Source organism: Quercus suber, unplaced genomic scaffold (assembly GCF_002906115.3).
Source record: "Quercus suber isolate HL8 unplaced genomic scaffold, Cork oak 2.0 scaffold_250, whole genome shotgun sequence".
NCBI lineage: Eukaryota > Viridiplantae > Streptophyta > Magnoliopsida > Fagales > Fagaceae > Quercus > Quercus suber.
In genome coordinates this window covers 513,536-530,872 of record NW_027069706.1, presented here as the reverse complement: position 1 = coordinate 530,872, position 17,337 = coordinate 513,536, and the positions used below count along the sequence as shown (strand labels likewise).

Sequence of the window (17,337 nt, the reverse complement as noted above, 5' to 3'; positions counted from 1 at the left end):
CTAGTCTAACCTTTTAGTATTAAATTTTGTTATTTCTTAATGTATGTGAAATCCTTTGAAACCAGAAACCTCCCATTAACAAAAGTCTAACCTTTAGTATTAAGTGTTACTTTTACTTATCAAAAAAAAAAACTCTTTTTTTCTTTCTCAAATGTATTACCAGGGACATTAAAGTAACTTCAAGTTTAGCCTGTCCACTCTTTCAAGCAGAAAAGAAAACCTCCTGTCTTTTCACCCAGCTCCTTATAGTTATAACCCCATCAAAGCTCTCCAACCCAGAGAGAAGAATCTCTCTCTGTCTCTCGCTCTCTCACTCTCTCCATAAAGTTTCTCACTTTTGGGCTCTCCCATCACAAACAATATACTCTGCCTCTTTCACACACATACACACGAACCAGACCAGAGTTTCTTCAATCTCTGCTAAGAAATTATACTTCTCTGACACACTAAAATTACTACATAGTGATGGGTGTAAGTTCTCACATCTCTTAAACTTCCCACATTACATTGATCCTCCTCAGAAAATATGTCAAAGGTTGTTGCTCTTTCTTTCTAGAATATGACCGTTTAAAGTACCTCTGGGATTTTTAATACACAACTGGAAAAAAGTAAAAGATTAACGCACAAAAAAAGCAAAGCTATGGCTGGTAGTAAAGTCTATGGAGGTGCTTCAAACATGAGCGTTTTACTTCAAAACGAAAGGCTTCCTTGTTCTTCTGAGGTTCCTGAGCCTCTCTGGATTCCCAGCTCTGAGCCTTCTTTTCATGGTAATTTTCTCAACTTTTGGTGCAGTTTTTGTCTTTGGCTTTTAAGCCATCTGAGCTATTATCAGCTCCTTTGCCTTGTGTTTGTTGCTTATTTTTTGTTTGAGTTTTAACAATCTTTGGGAATATTTACTTATGGGTTTGTCTTGGTTGATTGGTTACTTTTGATTCTGGGAGTTCATATTTGTAGGTCTTTGATTGTTTCCTATTTTTCATTGTATTTGGTTCTGCCTTTTATCTCTGTTATTTGGTTTCTTTGGTGAAATTCAAATATGTGTTTGATTGTTTTGGTTGATGAAAGAGTAACCTTTTTTGATCTTACATATTGAGAAGTAGAGGTTAAAGCTTTCATAGTGTCTCACATTAATCTCTGTGTGTATGTTTGGTTTCTTTGGTGAAATTCTAATATGTGTTAGATCATTTTGGTTGCTGAAAGAGTAACCTTTTTTTGATCTTACATATTGAGAAGTAAAGGTTGAAGCTTTCATAGTGTCTCACATTAATCTGTATGTGTGTATTTGGATTCTTTGGTTAAATTCGAATATGTGTTTGATTATTTTGGTTGCTGAAAGAGTAGCCATTTTTATCTTACATATTCAGAAGTAAAGGTTGAAGCTTTCTTAGTATCTTGCATTAATTTCGTGAGAATTTGCTCTGGGTGTGGTTAATCTGTATACAATATATCTGGGACTAGTCCTGGTAGATCATATTTAGTGTTAGCAGTAGATGCTGAGGTTATTAATTTTATTTGCTTTATTTATCATTCGAAAATGAAACAAAGTGGGATAGTGCATCAAATTCTTTCCCTTTTTTTTTTTTTTTTTGGTGGCAAAACATTAAATGAGAAGTACCTAATATACTTTGGGATACCCATCTGTGAATTTGACATATAATGTAACAAATATCAGAAGAAAAACAAAGTAATTCGAAAATTTTTAATGACCATCTAACTTTGGGTGCCTTTTAATTCAGCTTCAAAATCAATTGCTAATTTTGAGAATGTCAATGGAAGAGACACCACAGCTAGGCCATTTTTCCAACAGCTAGATAAAGATGAAAATGTTGATGAAGATTATGATGGGTGCTTTCATCAACCAGGAAAGAAAAGGCGGCTTGCAGTGGATCAAGTTCAGTTTCTTGAGAAGAATTTTGAGGTGGAAAACAAGCTTGAACCAGACAGGAAGATCCAGCTTGCAAAGGAACTTGGTTTGCAGCCACGGCAAGTTGCCATATGGTTTCAAAATCGGCGGGCTCGGTATAAGACTAAACAACTTGAAAAGGACTATGACTCATTGAAAACTAGCTATGATAAGCTCAAGATTGACTATGACGATCTACTCAAGGAGAAGGAAAGCTTGAGAAGTGAGGTAACTCTAATTAGAATTAACGATAATTAAATTCATCATTTCTTAACTGTTTAAGCTTTTAATATTATTGGTAATTTATCATGATATCAGGTTAGATAGTCCTGATTTCGAGCCCTGTTTCTACTATCTCTCATTTAAAAATTTAAAAATCTGTTGTGTTATTCTTTAGTTTGATCTGAGCTACATCCTAAAGATGGAAAATTATGATTCACTGTTTAATGTGCAACAGATAAACTCCTTGAAGGACAAATTGCTCATTAGAGAGAAAGGAAAAGAAAATGTGGAACCACTTGATGCCATAAAGTCATCAAATACAGAACCAACCCAAGAACCAATTTCAAATGCAGTTTCTGAAAATGTGTCCAATGTGCCAATATTGGTGTGTAAACAAGAAGACGCCAGTTCAGCCAAAAGTGATGTCTTTGACTCTGATAGCCCACATTACACCGATGGGAACCATTCTTCATTGTTAGAGCCCGCGGATTCATCTCATGTCTGTGAACCAGACCAGTCTGATTTCTCACAAGATGAAGAAGATAATCACAGCAAGATCCTGTTGCCCCAAACATATTTTCCAAAAATTGAAGATGGCTATAACGATGACCAGCCTGTGAGTTATTGTAATTTTGTAATCCCAGTGGAAGATCAGCCCTTTTGTTTCTGGAACTACTGAGCTATATCACATGTATCCCTTAACAATGTTAACAATCAAACACATGGCCTATCCTAATGATGTCATCAATCACTATAAAAAGCCTTAGGAACTTAAGTATGACACGGATTCAATCACAAAGATGTAATTAAGAGATGTTAATGATTACAAATTTCAAATTTCACCGTATATGATTTACAGACCGATATAACACAACGCAACAAAATAATTAATAAATATATTTAAAGGTATGATAAAGATATTATAAATTTCTTAATATTGTTAAAATAACATTAATGTATTATATTTAGTGTGCGTTTGGATTGTGGTAGTTAAAGTTGTTAAAATCGGGATCCTATGTAGGATCGTTGAAGCTAGATGGGGTTGTGAATCGTAAGATCCTATATATTTTCAGATTTAAAGCAAAAAATATATTGATAATGACTTTGTATTTTGAATAATCATGTATATTATAAATTCATCCCCAAAAAAAAACTAAGATTTGCATCATATGATGTAATTTGTATGTCATACATTGCTAAGTTTATACTAATGAAAAAAATATATTTAAGTTTTGGTCCAATGTATTTAAAAAGTTTAGTAAATGTTTAATTAGCAACCAAATACCAAAATATTTATCAAAAAATATGGAAAATATTTTCCAAGTTCTAAGTTCTAAGTTTGAAATCCAAAATGAATTAGCAAATGAAAACTAGCTAACTACAATATAAAATCCAAAAGTAAGATGAATATTAAGGTGAAATGAACATTTAATTATTCTCATTCTAAGGTACTTATAACTACCATTCTAAATTCCTAATCATCATCATCTATGTAGATATTATATATTTGTATACTAGAACTACAAAAGATATCAAGATACAATTTCTCACTCAACTATTCAAGTTATACCACTTGGCAACAATTAAAGAACATACTAAAAAAAAAAAAATCAATCAATCAATATACAAATACAAGCATAGTTGATAAAATTATATATATATATATATAATATTAGAAAACAAATTAGTATATTGATCAAACAAATTTAATAACATTTTAGCTTAAAAGGCAACAAAGCCAACATCAAATTCTTCATTTAGAAATGATGAAGCATTCATTCATTTTGATTACAAGTGAACTAAAAACTCAAAAAAATTTGCTTAGGTTAAAATAATTTTATAAAAATAAAATAAAAAGTCATGCCATTACAACATGAAAAAATAAAAACCCTTAAAACTTCATCAAAACAAAAAAAAAAAATTCCCATAAAGAAAAAAAACCAAAAATTTATGTTTTTGGTAGGATCAGTAGGATCGGTAGGTTTCCATACAATTCTACGATCCTACCATTTTTACAATCCTAGTACGATCCTAAATGTTTTGGTAACGTGAGATCGTAAAATCGTGCAATCCTACGATTTAGATCACGATTTTGACAACTATGGCGACAGCCCAAGGAGGAACGCGCGTTTTGCGTTTTTTTGGTTGGTCCTATGGCACTATTGATGGACCAATCAACCCCCCAACAAACGCTGCAACAATGTTTTATGGTTTAAAAATTATTTTTTTACAATATTTTCAGAAATAAGTTTTCAATTTTCAGCAAATAAGCGATATCCAAATACACCATTATTGTCATAAGCATTTTTGTAGAATATAAAGTATAACATCATGACATTTGATCTGTGTTGTGTTTCTTTGCTTATTCTAGTTAGCATATCTATATAGTCTTTACGTGTTTGAGAAATAAAGCAACAACAGTGTTTTATGGTTTAAAAATTATTTTCTTACAGTGTTTTTAACAAATAAACAATATCCAAACACACCCTAATTGTCATAAGCATTTTTGCAGAATATTAAGTATAACATCGTGACATTTGATTTGTGTTGTGTTTCTTTGCTTGTTCTAGTTAGCATATCTATATAGTCTTTACGTGTTTGAGAAATAAAGCAGATGACTGGGGTTATAAACAGTAAACAGTAATATTTATTAGAACACACATGAAAATACCAATGTGGAATAAACATCTCCATTTTCTTTTCTTTTTTTAGTAAAAAGTAATATTTATTAGATCACACACGAAAATAACAATAGTGTTTTAAACCAGGTGAGTATGACTACAAAAGGGTCTAACCTTTGTAGTGGTAGACTAGAGTTATAAACAGCGGACACTAGACACACGCAACCAATGTGGGATAAACAACTTATTCTTATTACAGTAATTCATGTACAGATGGTGGTGGGCTTACTTATTATTATATATGCCCCACTAATGAACTTTAATGCATGTTCAACTATTGGAGCATGCAGGGTTTTAATAGTTTCACATTGAAAACATTGTCATAAAGCATATAATAAAATGGAATTTAATTACAGCAAGATATGACATGAACATTCATGTTTAGGAAGTAAAGTCCAGAAAATGTGCAATTTTTTATAACAGCGTGACAAACCCATTTGAATCATAGCAAAGTAATTGAAAATATATGTATGAAAAGGATAGTGAATACTCAAGAAAGAAAAGTCAAGAATTCGGTATGGTTCATCTTCAATAAGTTCATATATTAGGGAGGACTTTTGAGGCCCCTATAGCTTGTCGAGGATGTTGACAGCTTTGGTTTTTGAGTTCTAAACAATTCAATCTTTGTTTTTTTTTCAAATCCAAGGATTGTTTATTCAATGAGATTGCGTCTGTCACAGAATATCTTAGCTGATACAACTCAGTTTGCCAATGGAAAAATTTGGTTGAAAATGTCTCCCTCAAGATACGATCTTTGTAATATTTTATTTCATAAGATAGAATATGCATTGCACCATGTCAGGAATACATCTACAAAAGGAGGGATTTCAAAATGGACGATTGTAATTGGTTTGTCCCAATTCACGTGAAAATGTTCCTACTTTTTCATTACTCTTGAATTTGTTATAGTGGATTAGGAATATCATGAAATATTTAAAATTTTATTCATTTTCCAGTGATTGCATGGCCATCGTGCCGGTGACACAGATGCCAAGGCACACCGTGAGGCGTATGTTGCTCACCATGATCATGGAATGACATCTTCACGGGTATGACTACAGCTTGGTTTCGAGCCTAGATTTAATTTTAGAATTTAGAGGGATAAAATTACTATAGGGATAAGGGCCCAAAATTGTATATTGGGCTTTGGACCTTAGCTGAGAACGTTAATTGATCCGAGAACGAATAAACAGTAGTGAGAATGTTAAGTTTAGAATCCTATGAGTAAGATGCAAACGAAAAGACTGGGAAAGGTGGTCCAAGGAGGGTTATCTCCTCGAATGAGCAAAGCATAGACCAAATATATATCCTATCATTCAAAGTGACATTTCAAGATATTCTATTGATAGGGACATGTATTATAAACGTACAAGAGGGATGGAAGTTTAGAAATATCTAAGAAAAAGCTACTGCCACTGCATTTAATATTCTGCAGCTAACTTTCTGGCCGCATTTATGTGGAGAAGACTCCTGAACAGTGCTGCCTTGACTATCCCAACTCACAGAGGGCTAACGAGTGTGTCTCATGAAATAAGTACTCAGGCTTAGATAATCAACAAATGAAGGGCCAAAATCATTAAAAGGGAGATATATAATGTAAGAGAACCCTGGAGAAAGGGGGATCGGAAAATTAAGAAGAGAAATATTATAGCAATCAGGAATCAAACTTGTAATCGAACTTTGAAAGAAACATATAAGAACCAATCTCCTCGAACATTGCTGAGGACATTTTTCCTTAGTGTAAATTTGTTATCTTCATTCCTTTGTCATCAAGATCTATTTTACTTATTATTAGATTCATTAAAGCCTAGTTTTCCAACCCATTCTCTACAAATTCATTGTTTTGAACTTTTTGAGCCTAAATCCATCTACCTTTTGGGCTAGGAATTCTAGTCCTTACAATTACAATTAATATATTTGTTTTCATATGATTGTAGACATATATAGATACACATATGTTATGCACGATGTGCTTAATGTATACACATTTATATATAATTCTTAAGACCAATCTAGATAATAAAATGACAGTGATGTAAATATTATGTGGTATATAAAAAAAAATATAACATATTTATTATATTTTGTTTATTTATTAGGGAGTTTATATATGAATAAGCTGTGTTATAATGCTTTTGGTTATTAAGATTTCATTTATAATTTTTCATGTAATGGTTTTAAGTAACTAGATAAATCCCAAGTACAACCATGCTCATTTTTGTTAAGCTTATAGAATAATTAAATTATAACTTTAAAACAAATTGTAACTATTTGTGTATCTAAAACTAAAGAGTTCAACTTAAAAACAATATCAAATTACATATGGTGTTTACCATATAGCTATTTTTAAATTATATTCCTTATTTATTTAATTTTATGAAAAATAATAAATTATCTTATAAAGCATTTGAGCTCTTGAAACCTTTCGGGGTTTCCTTTTGTGTGTGTATGTGTGGGTGGGTGGGTGTTTTTTCTTTTTTTAATCTTCATTTAAAAGGCTTTTGTTTCATTACTTTTTTAATCCTCTTTTTTAGCAACTTATTAACATTAATAAACGTGATAAAATAGGAAAAAATTTCTACTTTTTTTTATTATTATTTTATAAAGCTTGACATAAAAAAAATATATATATATTCAAAGAAAACATTTTTTTTTTTAAAGAAGAAGAAAAAGAGAAAACCTAAAAAAATATTTTAAAAAATGAGAGGAAAAGGGAGGAGAGATTTAGGTTGGGCTAGGGGAATTGTCCCCCTCAACCCCCTAGCTTTGCTCCTACTATATTTTAATATGGGTGAGATTTATCTTCAGTGCACTAGAGTATATGGATAGACACGAGGTTAACACGTGGTCATTTTAGAACAAATGTTGTGCCTGTATCACCTCCAATTCACAAAAGTATTAGAAAGAAGCCAAACCTTTCAAAATAAATGAATTGGATTTGGTCAAATCATCAACAACATAAATAGATATGAAAATAGTGATAATCAACATTTATTTAAATCTTGATTATATAATAAAATCTAATTTACTTATTTTAAGATGGATGAAGTTCACCAAGTTTTTATGACTTTTGTTTTGTGGGTTTGGAATTGAGGGGGGAAAAATACAAAAAAGTAACACTCAAATGCGAAAAAACTTATCTAAACTAATTCAATTCGAGCAATGCAAACTCGGTGAGGCATCTCGCTCAATACAGTAATCGATCTAACTTCTATACTAAACTAATCCTAATGTTATTATTTTATCACTAAACTATGCTAAGGATAACAAGTGCAGATTCTTTTCAATCCTTTCCGAGGCCCTCTTCCCTTATGCCATTCTTCTTTTCATATCCATGAAATCTTGCCATTGAATTTCACCGAACAGTCATTAGTCTTTTCCTTTTTAAACAACGGTAAAGAAGCATGTGTGAGTGTGATCAAGTTTTATGTCTTGATAAATCTATATTCATAACATATAAATTTTCATAATGTATTAAAGTGTCAAATTCCAATAACTGGAAGAAAAAAATGATGATAGTAATAGATTCATATTCCCGTCAATCACAACTTACCAGTTTAATATGATATGAAAATATTGTAATGATAGTAGTGCCTTGTATTTCTTCATTTCCTCATCTAAAATTGCTCCGCATGTCATGTACATAACATAGGTCATGTTGAGTATTAAACGGACCTTCTATTATTATTTTTTTAAGAAGACATTTTACTTTAAATATAAACAAATGGGTAGAATTTTAAAAACTCGACAAAATAATAATAATTGTTCAAAAAACTATAAATAATCATAATGGAATATTGTTTATTAAACTAAATAAACTAATTGTAGAGTGTAGACTTAAGCTGCCACGTTTTTCTTTGACCCCCAACCATACAACTTCCTCCATTTGGGAGTCATAAATTACAACAAAAGCTGAGATAATTTTGTCTTCATGATGTCTAGGAACCTTCCTTCTTCATTTTTTTTTTTTTTTTTTTTTTTGTAGGGTCTGGATTTATGGCCCAAGCCCAAAAACAATAAAATTTGTAGAGCGTGGTGATAGAGCTAGATTAACTATGGAGCTCACAACAATTGATTATGGCATGCAAGTATAAACCAGCACAAATGTACATGCAAAGACTAAGCGCGTTTGAATCCGAAGAGACTTTTGATTAATTGAATACAGGTTACAGCTCTTAGGGTCACCAAATCGATCCCCTTCTTCTATGGATCCTTCTCCTTTATATAACATCATCCCCTCTCATCTCCATCGTCCACTTGTTCTTCATCTAGGTTCCTACTTGAGTGCATGTCATGTCATGTATCTTCTCCAGCTTTTTGTGAGTGGTGGTAGATGAGGTTATCCTGTTCAAGGTCTTCTCCACATAAATGCGGCCAGAAAAGTTGTTGCAGTATATTTAATACGGTGGTAGCAGCTTTTCCTTTAGATATTTCCTCATTCTTATCGTCTCCAGATATACTCAGAGCTTATCTTGATCAGTAGGAATGCTCGGAAGATCATTCGGACTTTCTACACGTTCGATTGATCAATACTATTCGCGTCCGAGGAATAAATCTCTTCGGAAGGATGGCGACCTCTTCGGATTGTACCCATCTTTCTTTTCCGGGTATCCTTCTTCCAGATGGACTTGCCCTTACTACCTCCTTTTTTCGGACGCACAGTAATCCTCAAATGGGGCCTTAGGCCCACTACGTTAGATTGGGCCCTTCCTCCTACATATTTTAACACAAACAAAAAGGAAATATATTTCCTTTTAAAAGCATTTATCAAGATCATACCTAACTTTGTATTGCAAATAAATTAACAAATATTAAATGCAAAGATGCGTTCATATCCATTAAAACTTTTTTTTTTTTTTTTTTTTGGGCTTGAATATGACCAATGAACATTTGTAATTTGTTCATTTTTATAAGGACTTATCTTTTTAAAAAGTCTAATTAAAAAATTGAATTGATAGACTTGAAAAAGAAAACAGTTTGATTTTTATTGACTTTCTAAATCCCAAATATCAACGTTTTCTGGCGGCTTTTGTCCTGATCTTGTATTTTTATAATGCCTCTATTTCTCACCTTTTTTCCTCCTAAATTTCATGAACTTGATTGAAAGCTTGAGGAAAGGTTCCTCCTCAATTAAAAAAAAAAAAAAAATAAAAAAAATAAAAAAAATAAAAAAGAAAAAGAAAGAAAAAGGAAGGTTCCTAGACATCATGAAGACAAAATTATCTCAGCTTTTGTTGTAATTTATGACTCCCAAATGGAGGAAGTTGTATGGTTGGGGGTCAAAGAAAAACGTGGCAGCTTAAGTCTACACTCTACAATTAGTTTATTTAGTTTAATAAACAATATTCCATTATGATTATTTATAGTTTTTTGAACAATTATTATTATTTTGTCGAGTTTTTAAAATTCTACCCATTTGTTTATATTTAAAGTAAAATGTCTTCTTAAAAAAATAATAATAGAAGGTCCGTTTAATACTCAACATGACCTATGTTATGTACTTGACATGCGGAGCAATTTTAGATGAGGAAATGAAGAAATACAAGGCACTACTATCATTACAATATTTTCATATCATATTAAACTGGTAAGTTGTGATTGACGGGAATATGAATCTATTACTATCATCATTTTTTTCTTCCAGTTATTGGAATTTGACACTTTAATACATTATGAAAATTTATATGTTATGAATATAGATTTATCAAGACATAAAACTTGATCACACTCACACATGCTTCTTTACCGTTGTTTAAAAAGGAAAAGACTAATGACTGTTCGGTGAAATTCAATGGCAAGATTTCATGGATATGAAAAGAAGAATGGCATAAGGGAAGAGGGCCTCGGAAAGGATTGAAAAGAATCTGCACTTGTTATCCTTAGCATAGTTTAGTGATAAAATAATAACATTAGGATTAGTTTAGTATAGAAGTTAGATCGATTACTGTATTGAGCGAGATGCCTCACCGAGTTTGCATTGCTCGAATTGAATTAGTTTAGATAAGTTTTTTCGCATTTGAGTGTTACTTTTTTGTATTTTTCCCCCCTCAATTCCAAACCCACAAAACAAAAGTCATAAAAACTTGGTGAACTTCATCCATCTTAAAATAAGTAAATTAGATTTTATTATATAATCAAGATTTAAATAAATGTTGATTATCACTATTTTCATATCTATTTATGTTGTTGATGATTTGACCAAATCCAATTAATTTATTTTGAAAGGTTTGGCTTCTTTCTAATACTTTTGTGAACTGGAGGTGATACAGGCACAACATTTGTTCTAAAATGACCACGTGTTAACCTCGTGTCTATCCATATACTCTAGTGCACTGGAGATAAATCTCATCCATATTAAAATATAGTAGGAGCAAAGCTAGGGGGTTGAGGGGGGACAATTCCCCCAGCCCAACCTAAATCTCTCCTCCCTTTTCCTCTCATTTTTTAAAATATTTTTTTAGGTTTTCTCTTTTTCTTCTTCTTTAAAAAAAAAAAATGTTTTCTTTAAATATTTTTTTTTTATGTCAAGCTTTATAAAATAATAATAAAAAAAGTAGAAATTTTTTCCTATTTTATCACGTTTATTAATGTTATTAAGTTGCTAAAAAAGAGGATTAAAAAAGTGATGAAACAAAAGTCTTTTAAATGAAGATTAAAAAAAGAAAAAACACCCACCCACCCACACATACACACACAAAAGGAAACCCCGAAAGGGTTCAAGAGCTCAAATGCTTTATAAGATAATTTATTATTTTTCATAAAATTAAATAAATAAGGAATATAATTTAAAAATAGCTATATGGTAAACACCATATTTAATTTGATATTGTTTTTAAGTTGAACTCTTTAGTTTTAGATACACAAATAGTTACAATTTGTTTTAAAGTTATAATTTAATTATTCTATAATCTTAACAAAAATGAGCATGGTTGTACTTGGGATTTATCTAGTTACTTAAAATCATTACATGAAAAATTATAAATGAAATCTTAATAACCAAAAGCATTATAACACAGCTTATTCATATATAAACTCCCTAATAAATAAACAAAATATAATAAATATGTTATATTTTTTTTTATATACCACATAATATTTACATCACTGTCATTTTATTATCTAGATTGGTCTTAAGAATTATATATAAATGTGTATACATTAAGCACATCGTGCATAACATATGTGTATCTATATATGTCTACAATCATATGAAAACAAATATATTAATTGTAATTGTAAGGACTAGACTTCCTAGCCCAAAAGGTAGATGGATTTAGGCTCAAAAAGTTCAAAACAATGAATTTGTAGAGAATGGGTTGGAAAACTAGGCTTTAATGAATCTAATAATAAGTAAAATAGATCTTGATGACAAAGGAATGAAGATAACAAATTTACACTAAGGAAAAATGTCCTCAGCAATGTTCGAGGAGATTGGTTCTTATATGTTTCTTTCAAAGTTCGATTACAAGTTTGATTCCTGATTGCTATAATATTTCTCTTCTTAATTTTCCGATCCCCCTTTCTCCAGGGTTCTCTTACATTATATATCTCCCTTTTAATGATTTTGGCCCTTCATTTGTTGATTATCTAAGCCTGAGTACTTATTTCATGAGACACACTCGTTAGCCCTCTGTGAGTTGGGATAGTCAAGGCAGCACTGTTCAGGAGTCTTCTCCACATAAATGCGGCCAGAAAGTTAGCTGCAGAATATTAAATGCAGTGGCAGTAGCTTTTTCTTAGATATTTCTAAACTTCCATCCCTCTTGTACGTTTATAATACATGTCCCTATCAATAGAATATCTTGAAATGTCACTTTGAATGATAGGATATATATTTGGTCTATGCTTTGCTCATTCGAGGAGATAACCCTCCTTGGACCACCTTTCCCAGTCTTTTCGTTTGCATCTTACTCATAGGATTCTAAACTTAACATTCTCACTACTGTTTATTCGTTCTCGGATCAATTAACGTTCTCAGCTAAGGTCCAAAGCCCAATATACAATTTTGGGCCCTTATCCCTATAGTAATTTTATCCCTCTAAATTCTAAAATTAAATCTAGGCTCGAAACCAAGCTGTAGTCATACCCGTGAAGATGTCATTCCATGATCATGGTGAGCAACATACGCCTCACGGTGTGCCTTGGCATCTGTGTCACCGGCACGATGGCCATGCAATCACTGGAAAATGAATAAAATTTTAAATATTTCATGATATTCCTAATCCACTATAACAAATTCAAGAGTAATGAAAAAGTAGGAACATTTTCACGTGAATTGGGACAAACCAATTACAATCGTCCATTTTGAAATCCCTCCTTTTGTAGATGTATTCCTGACATGGTGCAATGCATATTCTATCTTATGAAATAAAATATTACAAAGATCGTATCTTGAGGGAGACATTTTCAACCAAATTTTTCCATTGGCAAACTGAGTTGTATCAGCTAAGATATTCTGTGACAGACGCAATCTCATTGAATAAACAATCCTTGGATTTGAAAAAAAAACAAAGATTGAATTGTTTAGAACTCAAAAACCAAAGCTGTCAACATCCTCGACAAGCTATAGGGGCCTCAAAAGTCCTCCCTAATATATGAACTTATTGAAGATGAACCATACCGAATTCTTGACTTTTCTTTCTTGAGTATTCACTATCCTTTTCATACATATATTTTCAATTACTTTGCTATGATTCAAATGGGTTTGTCACGCTGTTATAAAAAATTGCACATTTTCTGGACTTTACTTCCTAAACATGAATGTTCATGTCATATCTTGCTGTAATTAAATTCCATTTTATTATATGCTTTATGACAATATTTTCAATGTGAAACTATTAAAACCCTGCATGCTCCAATAGTTGAACATGCATTAAAGTTCATTAGTGGGGCATATATAATAATAAGTAAGCCCACCACCATCTGTACATGAATTACTATAATAAGAATAAGTTGTTTATCCCACATTGGTTGCGTGTGTCTAGTGTCCGCTGTTTATAACTCTAGTCTACCACTACAAAGGTTAGACCCTTTTGTAGTCATACTCACCTGGTTTAAAACACTATTGTTATTTTCGTGTGTGATCTAATAAATATTACTTTTTACTAAAAAAAGAAAAGAAAATGGAGATGTTTATTCCACATTGGTATTTTCATGTGTGTTCTAATAAATATTACTGTTTACTGTTTATAACCCCAGTCATCTGCTTTATTTCTCAAACACGTAAAGACTATATAGATATGCTAACTAGAACAAGCAAAGAAACACAACACAAATCAAATGTCACGATGTTATACTTAATATTCTGCAAAAATGCTTATGACAATTAGGGTGTGTTTGGATATTGTTTATTTGTTAAAAACACTGTAAGAAAATAATTTTTAAACCATAAAACACTGTTGTTGCTTTATTTCTCAAACACGTAAAGACTATATAGATATGCTAACTAGAATAAGCAAAGAAACACAACACAGATCAAATGTCATGATGTTATACTTTATATTCTACAAAAATGCTTATGACAATAATGGTGTATTTGGATATCGCTTATTTGCTGAAAATTGAAAACTTATTTCTGAAAATATTGTAAAAAAATAATTTTTAAACCATAAAACATTGTTGCAGCGTTTGTTGGGGGGTTGATTGGTCCATCAATAGTGCCATAGGACCAACCAAAAAAACGCAAAACGCGCGTTCCTCCTTGGGCTGTCGCCATAGTTGTCAAAATCGTGATCTAAATCGTAGGATTGCACGATTTTACGATCTCACGTTACCAAAACATTTAGGATCGTACTAGGATTGTAAAAATGGTAGGATCGTAGAATTGTATGGAAACCTACCGATCCTACTGATCCTACCAAAAACATAAATTTTTGGTTTTTTTTCTTTATGGGAATTTTTTTTTTTTGTTTTGATGAAGTTTTAAGGGTTTTTATTTTTTCATGTTGTAATGGCATGACTTTTTATTTTATTTTTATAAAATTATTTTAACCTAAGCAAATTTTTTTGAGTTTTTAGTTCACTTGTAATCAAAATGAATGAATGCTTCATCATTTCTAAATGAAGAATTTGATGTTGGCTTTGTTGCCTTTTAAGCTAAAATGTTATTAAATTTGTTTGATCAATATACTAATTTGTTTTCTAATATTATATATATATATATATAATTTTATCAACTATGCTTGTATTTGTATATTGATTGATTGATTTTTTTTTTTTTAGTATGTTCTTTAATTGTTGCCAAGTGGTATAACTTGAATAGTTGAGTGAGAAATTGTATCTTGATATCTTTTGTAGTTCTAGTATACAAATATATAATATCTACATAGATGATGATGATTAGGAATTTAGAATGGTAGTTATAAGTACCTTAGAATGAGAATAATTAAATGTTCATTTCACCTTAATATTCATCTTACTTTTGGATTTTATATTGTAGTTAGCTAGTTTTCATTTGCTAATTCATTTTGGATTTCAAACTTAGAACTTAGAACTTGGAAAATATTTTCCATATTTTTTGATAAATATTTTGGTATTTGGTTGCTAATTAAACATTTACTAAACTTTTTAAATACATTGGACCAAAACTTAAATATATTTTTTTCATTAGTATAAACTTAGCAATGTATGACATACAAATTACATCATATGATGCAAATCTTAGTTTTTTTTTGGGGATGAATTTATAATATACATGATTATTCAAAATACAAAGTCATTATCAATATATTTTTTGCTTTAAATCTGAAAATATATAGGATCTTACGATTCACAACCCCATCTAGCTTCAACGATCCTACATAGGATCCCGATTTTAACAACTTTAACTACCACAATCCAAACGCACACTAAATATAATACATTAATGTTATTTTAACAATATTAAGAAATTTATAATATCTTTATCATACCTTTAAATATATTTATTAATTATTTTGTTGCGTTGTGTTATATCGGTCTGTAAATCATATACGGTGAAATTTGAAATTTGTAATCATTAACATCTCTTAATTACATCTTTGTGATTGAATCCGTGTCATACTTAAGTTCCTAAGGCTTTTTATAGTGATTGATGACATCATTAGGATAGGCCATGTGTTTGATTGTTAACATTGTTAAGGGAGCAAATGTGGTAAACTGTGGTTGGTGTAGCATATAATAATTGAGAAGAGAGAACTTTTATTCAAATACACAATGGCAAACATAAGGACATGGTAATTGGATTTTATTGCTTGTTAACCCTAATTACAACTGAAAACTTAAAACATTGCAATTACTACCTAGAAATTTAGAAGCTAATGTAACATGTGATATAGCTCAGTAGTTCCAGAAACAAAAGGGCTGATCTTCCACTGGGATTACAAAATTACAATAACTCACAGGCTGGTCATCGTTATAGCCATCTTCAATTTTTGGAAAATATGTTTGGGGCAACAGGATCTTGCTGTGATTATCTTCTTCATCTTGTGAGAAATCAGACTGGTCTGGTTCACAGACATGAGATGAATCCGCGGGCTCTAACAATGAAGAATGGTTCCCATCGGTGTAATGTGGGCTATCAGAGTCAAAGACATCACTTTTGGCTGAACTGGCGTCTTCTTGTTTACACACCAATATTGGCACATTGGACACATTTTCAGAAACTGCATTTGAAATTGGTTCTTGGGTTGGTTCTGTATTTGATGACTTTATGGCATCAAGTGGTTCCACATTTTCTTTTCCTTTCTCTCTAATGAGCAATTTGTCCTTCAAGGAGTTTATCTGTTGCACATTAAACAGTGAATCATAATTTTCCATCTTTAGGATGTAGCTCAGATCAAACTAAAGAATAACACAACAGATTTTTAAATTTTTAAATGAGAGATAGTAGAAACAGGGCTCGAAATCAGGACTATCTAACCTGATATCATGATAAATTACCAATAATATTAAAAGCTTAAACAGTTAAGAAATGATGAATTTAACTATCGTTAATTCTAATTAGAGTTACCTCACTTCTCAAGCTTTCCTTCTCCTTGAGTAGATCGTCATAGTCAATCTTGAGCTTATCATAGCTAGTTTTCAATGAGTCATAGTCCTTTTCAAGTTGTTTAGTCTTATACCGAGCCCGCCGATTTTGAAACCATATGGCAACTTGCCGTGGCTGCAAACCAAGTTCCTTTGCAAGCTGGATCTTCCTGTCTGGTTCAAGCTTGTTTTCCACCTCAAAATTCTTCTCAAGAAACTGAACTTGATCCACTGCAAGCCGCCTTTTCTTTCCTGGTTGATGAAAGCACCCATCATAATCTTCATCAACATTTTCATCTTTATCTAGCTGTTGGAAAAATGGCCTAGCTGTGGTGTCTCTTCCATTGACATTCTCAAAATTAGCAATTGATTTTGAAGCTGAATTAAAAGGCACCCAAAGTTAGATGGTCATTAAAAATTTTCGAATTACTTTGTTTTTCTTCTGATATTTGTTACATTATATGTCAAATTCACAGATGGGTATCCCAAAGTATATTAGGTACTTCTCATTTAATGTTTTGCCAC

At 31.3% G+C, this 17,337-nt stretch overlaps 2 protein-coding genes across 3 annotated transcripts; one reads left to right on the top strand and one right to left on the bottom strand.

Annotated features, from left to right (window-relative positions):
• Positions 1–249: 249 nt before the first annotated feature.
• On the top strand, positions 250–2,813 carry LOC112000549 (homeobox-leucine zipper protein ATHB-54). 2 transcript variants are annotated; one of them, XM_065780912.1, is made up of 3 exons: positions 250–767; positions 1,863–2,131; positions 2,361–2,813. In XM_065780912.1, the coding sequence occupies exons 1-3, from the start codon at positions 641–643 to the stop codon at positions 2,802–2,804; spliced, it is 840 nt and encodes a 279-aa protein (XP_065636984.1). In that variant the 5' UTR covers positions 250–640; the 3' UTR covers positions 2,805–2,813. The 2 variants fall into 2 exon arrangements, with proteins under 2 accessions (XP_065636984.1, XP_023888470.2); XM_024032702.2 differs by having other exon boundaries at positions 251–767; positions 1,737–2,131.
• Positions 2,814–16,013: 13,200 nt separating this feature from the next.
• On the bottom strand, positions 16,014–17,209 carry LOC136070659 (homeobox-leucine zipper protein HAT5-like; the record flags this gene model as incomplete). Its single annotated transcript, XM_065780893.1, has 2 exons — positions 16,014–16,566; positions 16,796–17,209. Coding segments are annotated over 2 exons (858 nt in total), but the record flags the coding sequence as incomplete, so codon positions are not given.
• Positions 17,210–17,337: the final 128 nt, after the last annotated feature.

Coding starts and splice junctions, on each gene's coding strand:
- LOC112000549 (XM_024032702.2), top strand. CDS start 641: ATGGCTGGTAGTAAAGTCTATGGAGGTGCTTCAAACATGAGCGTTTTA. Junction 768..1,736: donor CTCTGAGCCTTCTTTTCATG/GTAATTTTCTCA, acceptor CTTTTAATTCAG/CTTCAAAATCAATTGCTAAT. Junction 2,132..2,360: donor AGGAAAGCTTGAGAAGTGAG/GTAACTCTAATT, acceptor AATGTGCAACAG/ATAAACTCCTTGAAGGACAA.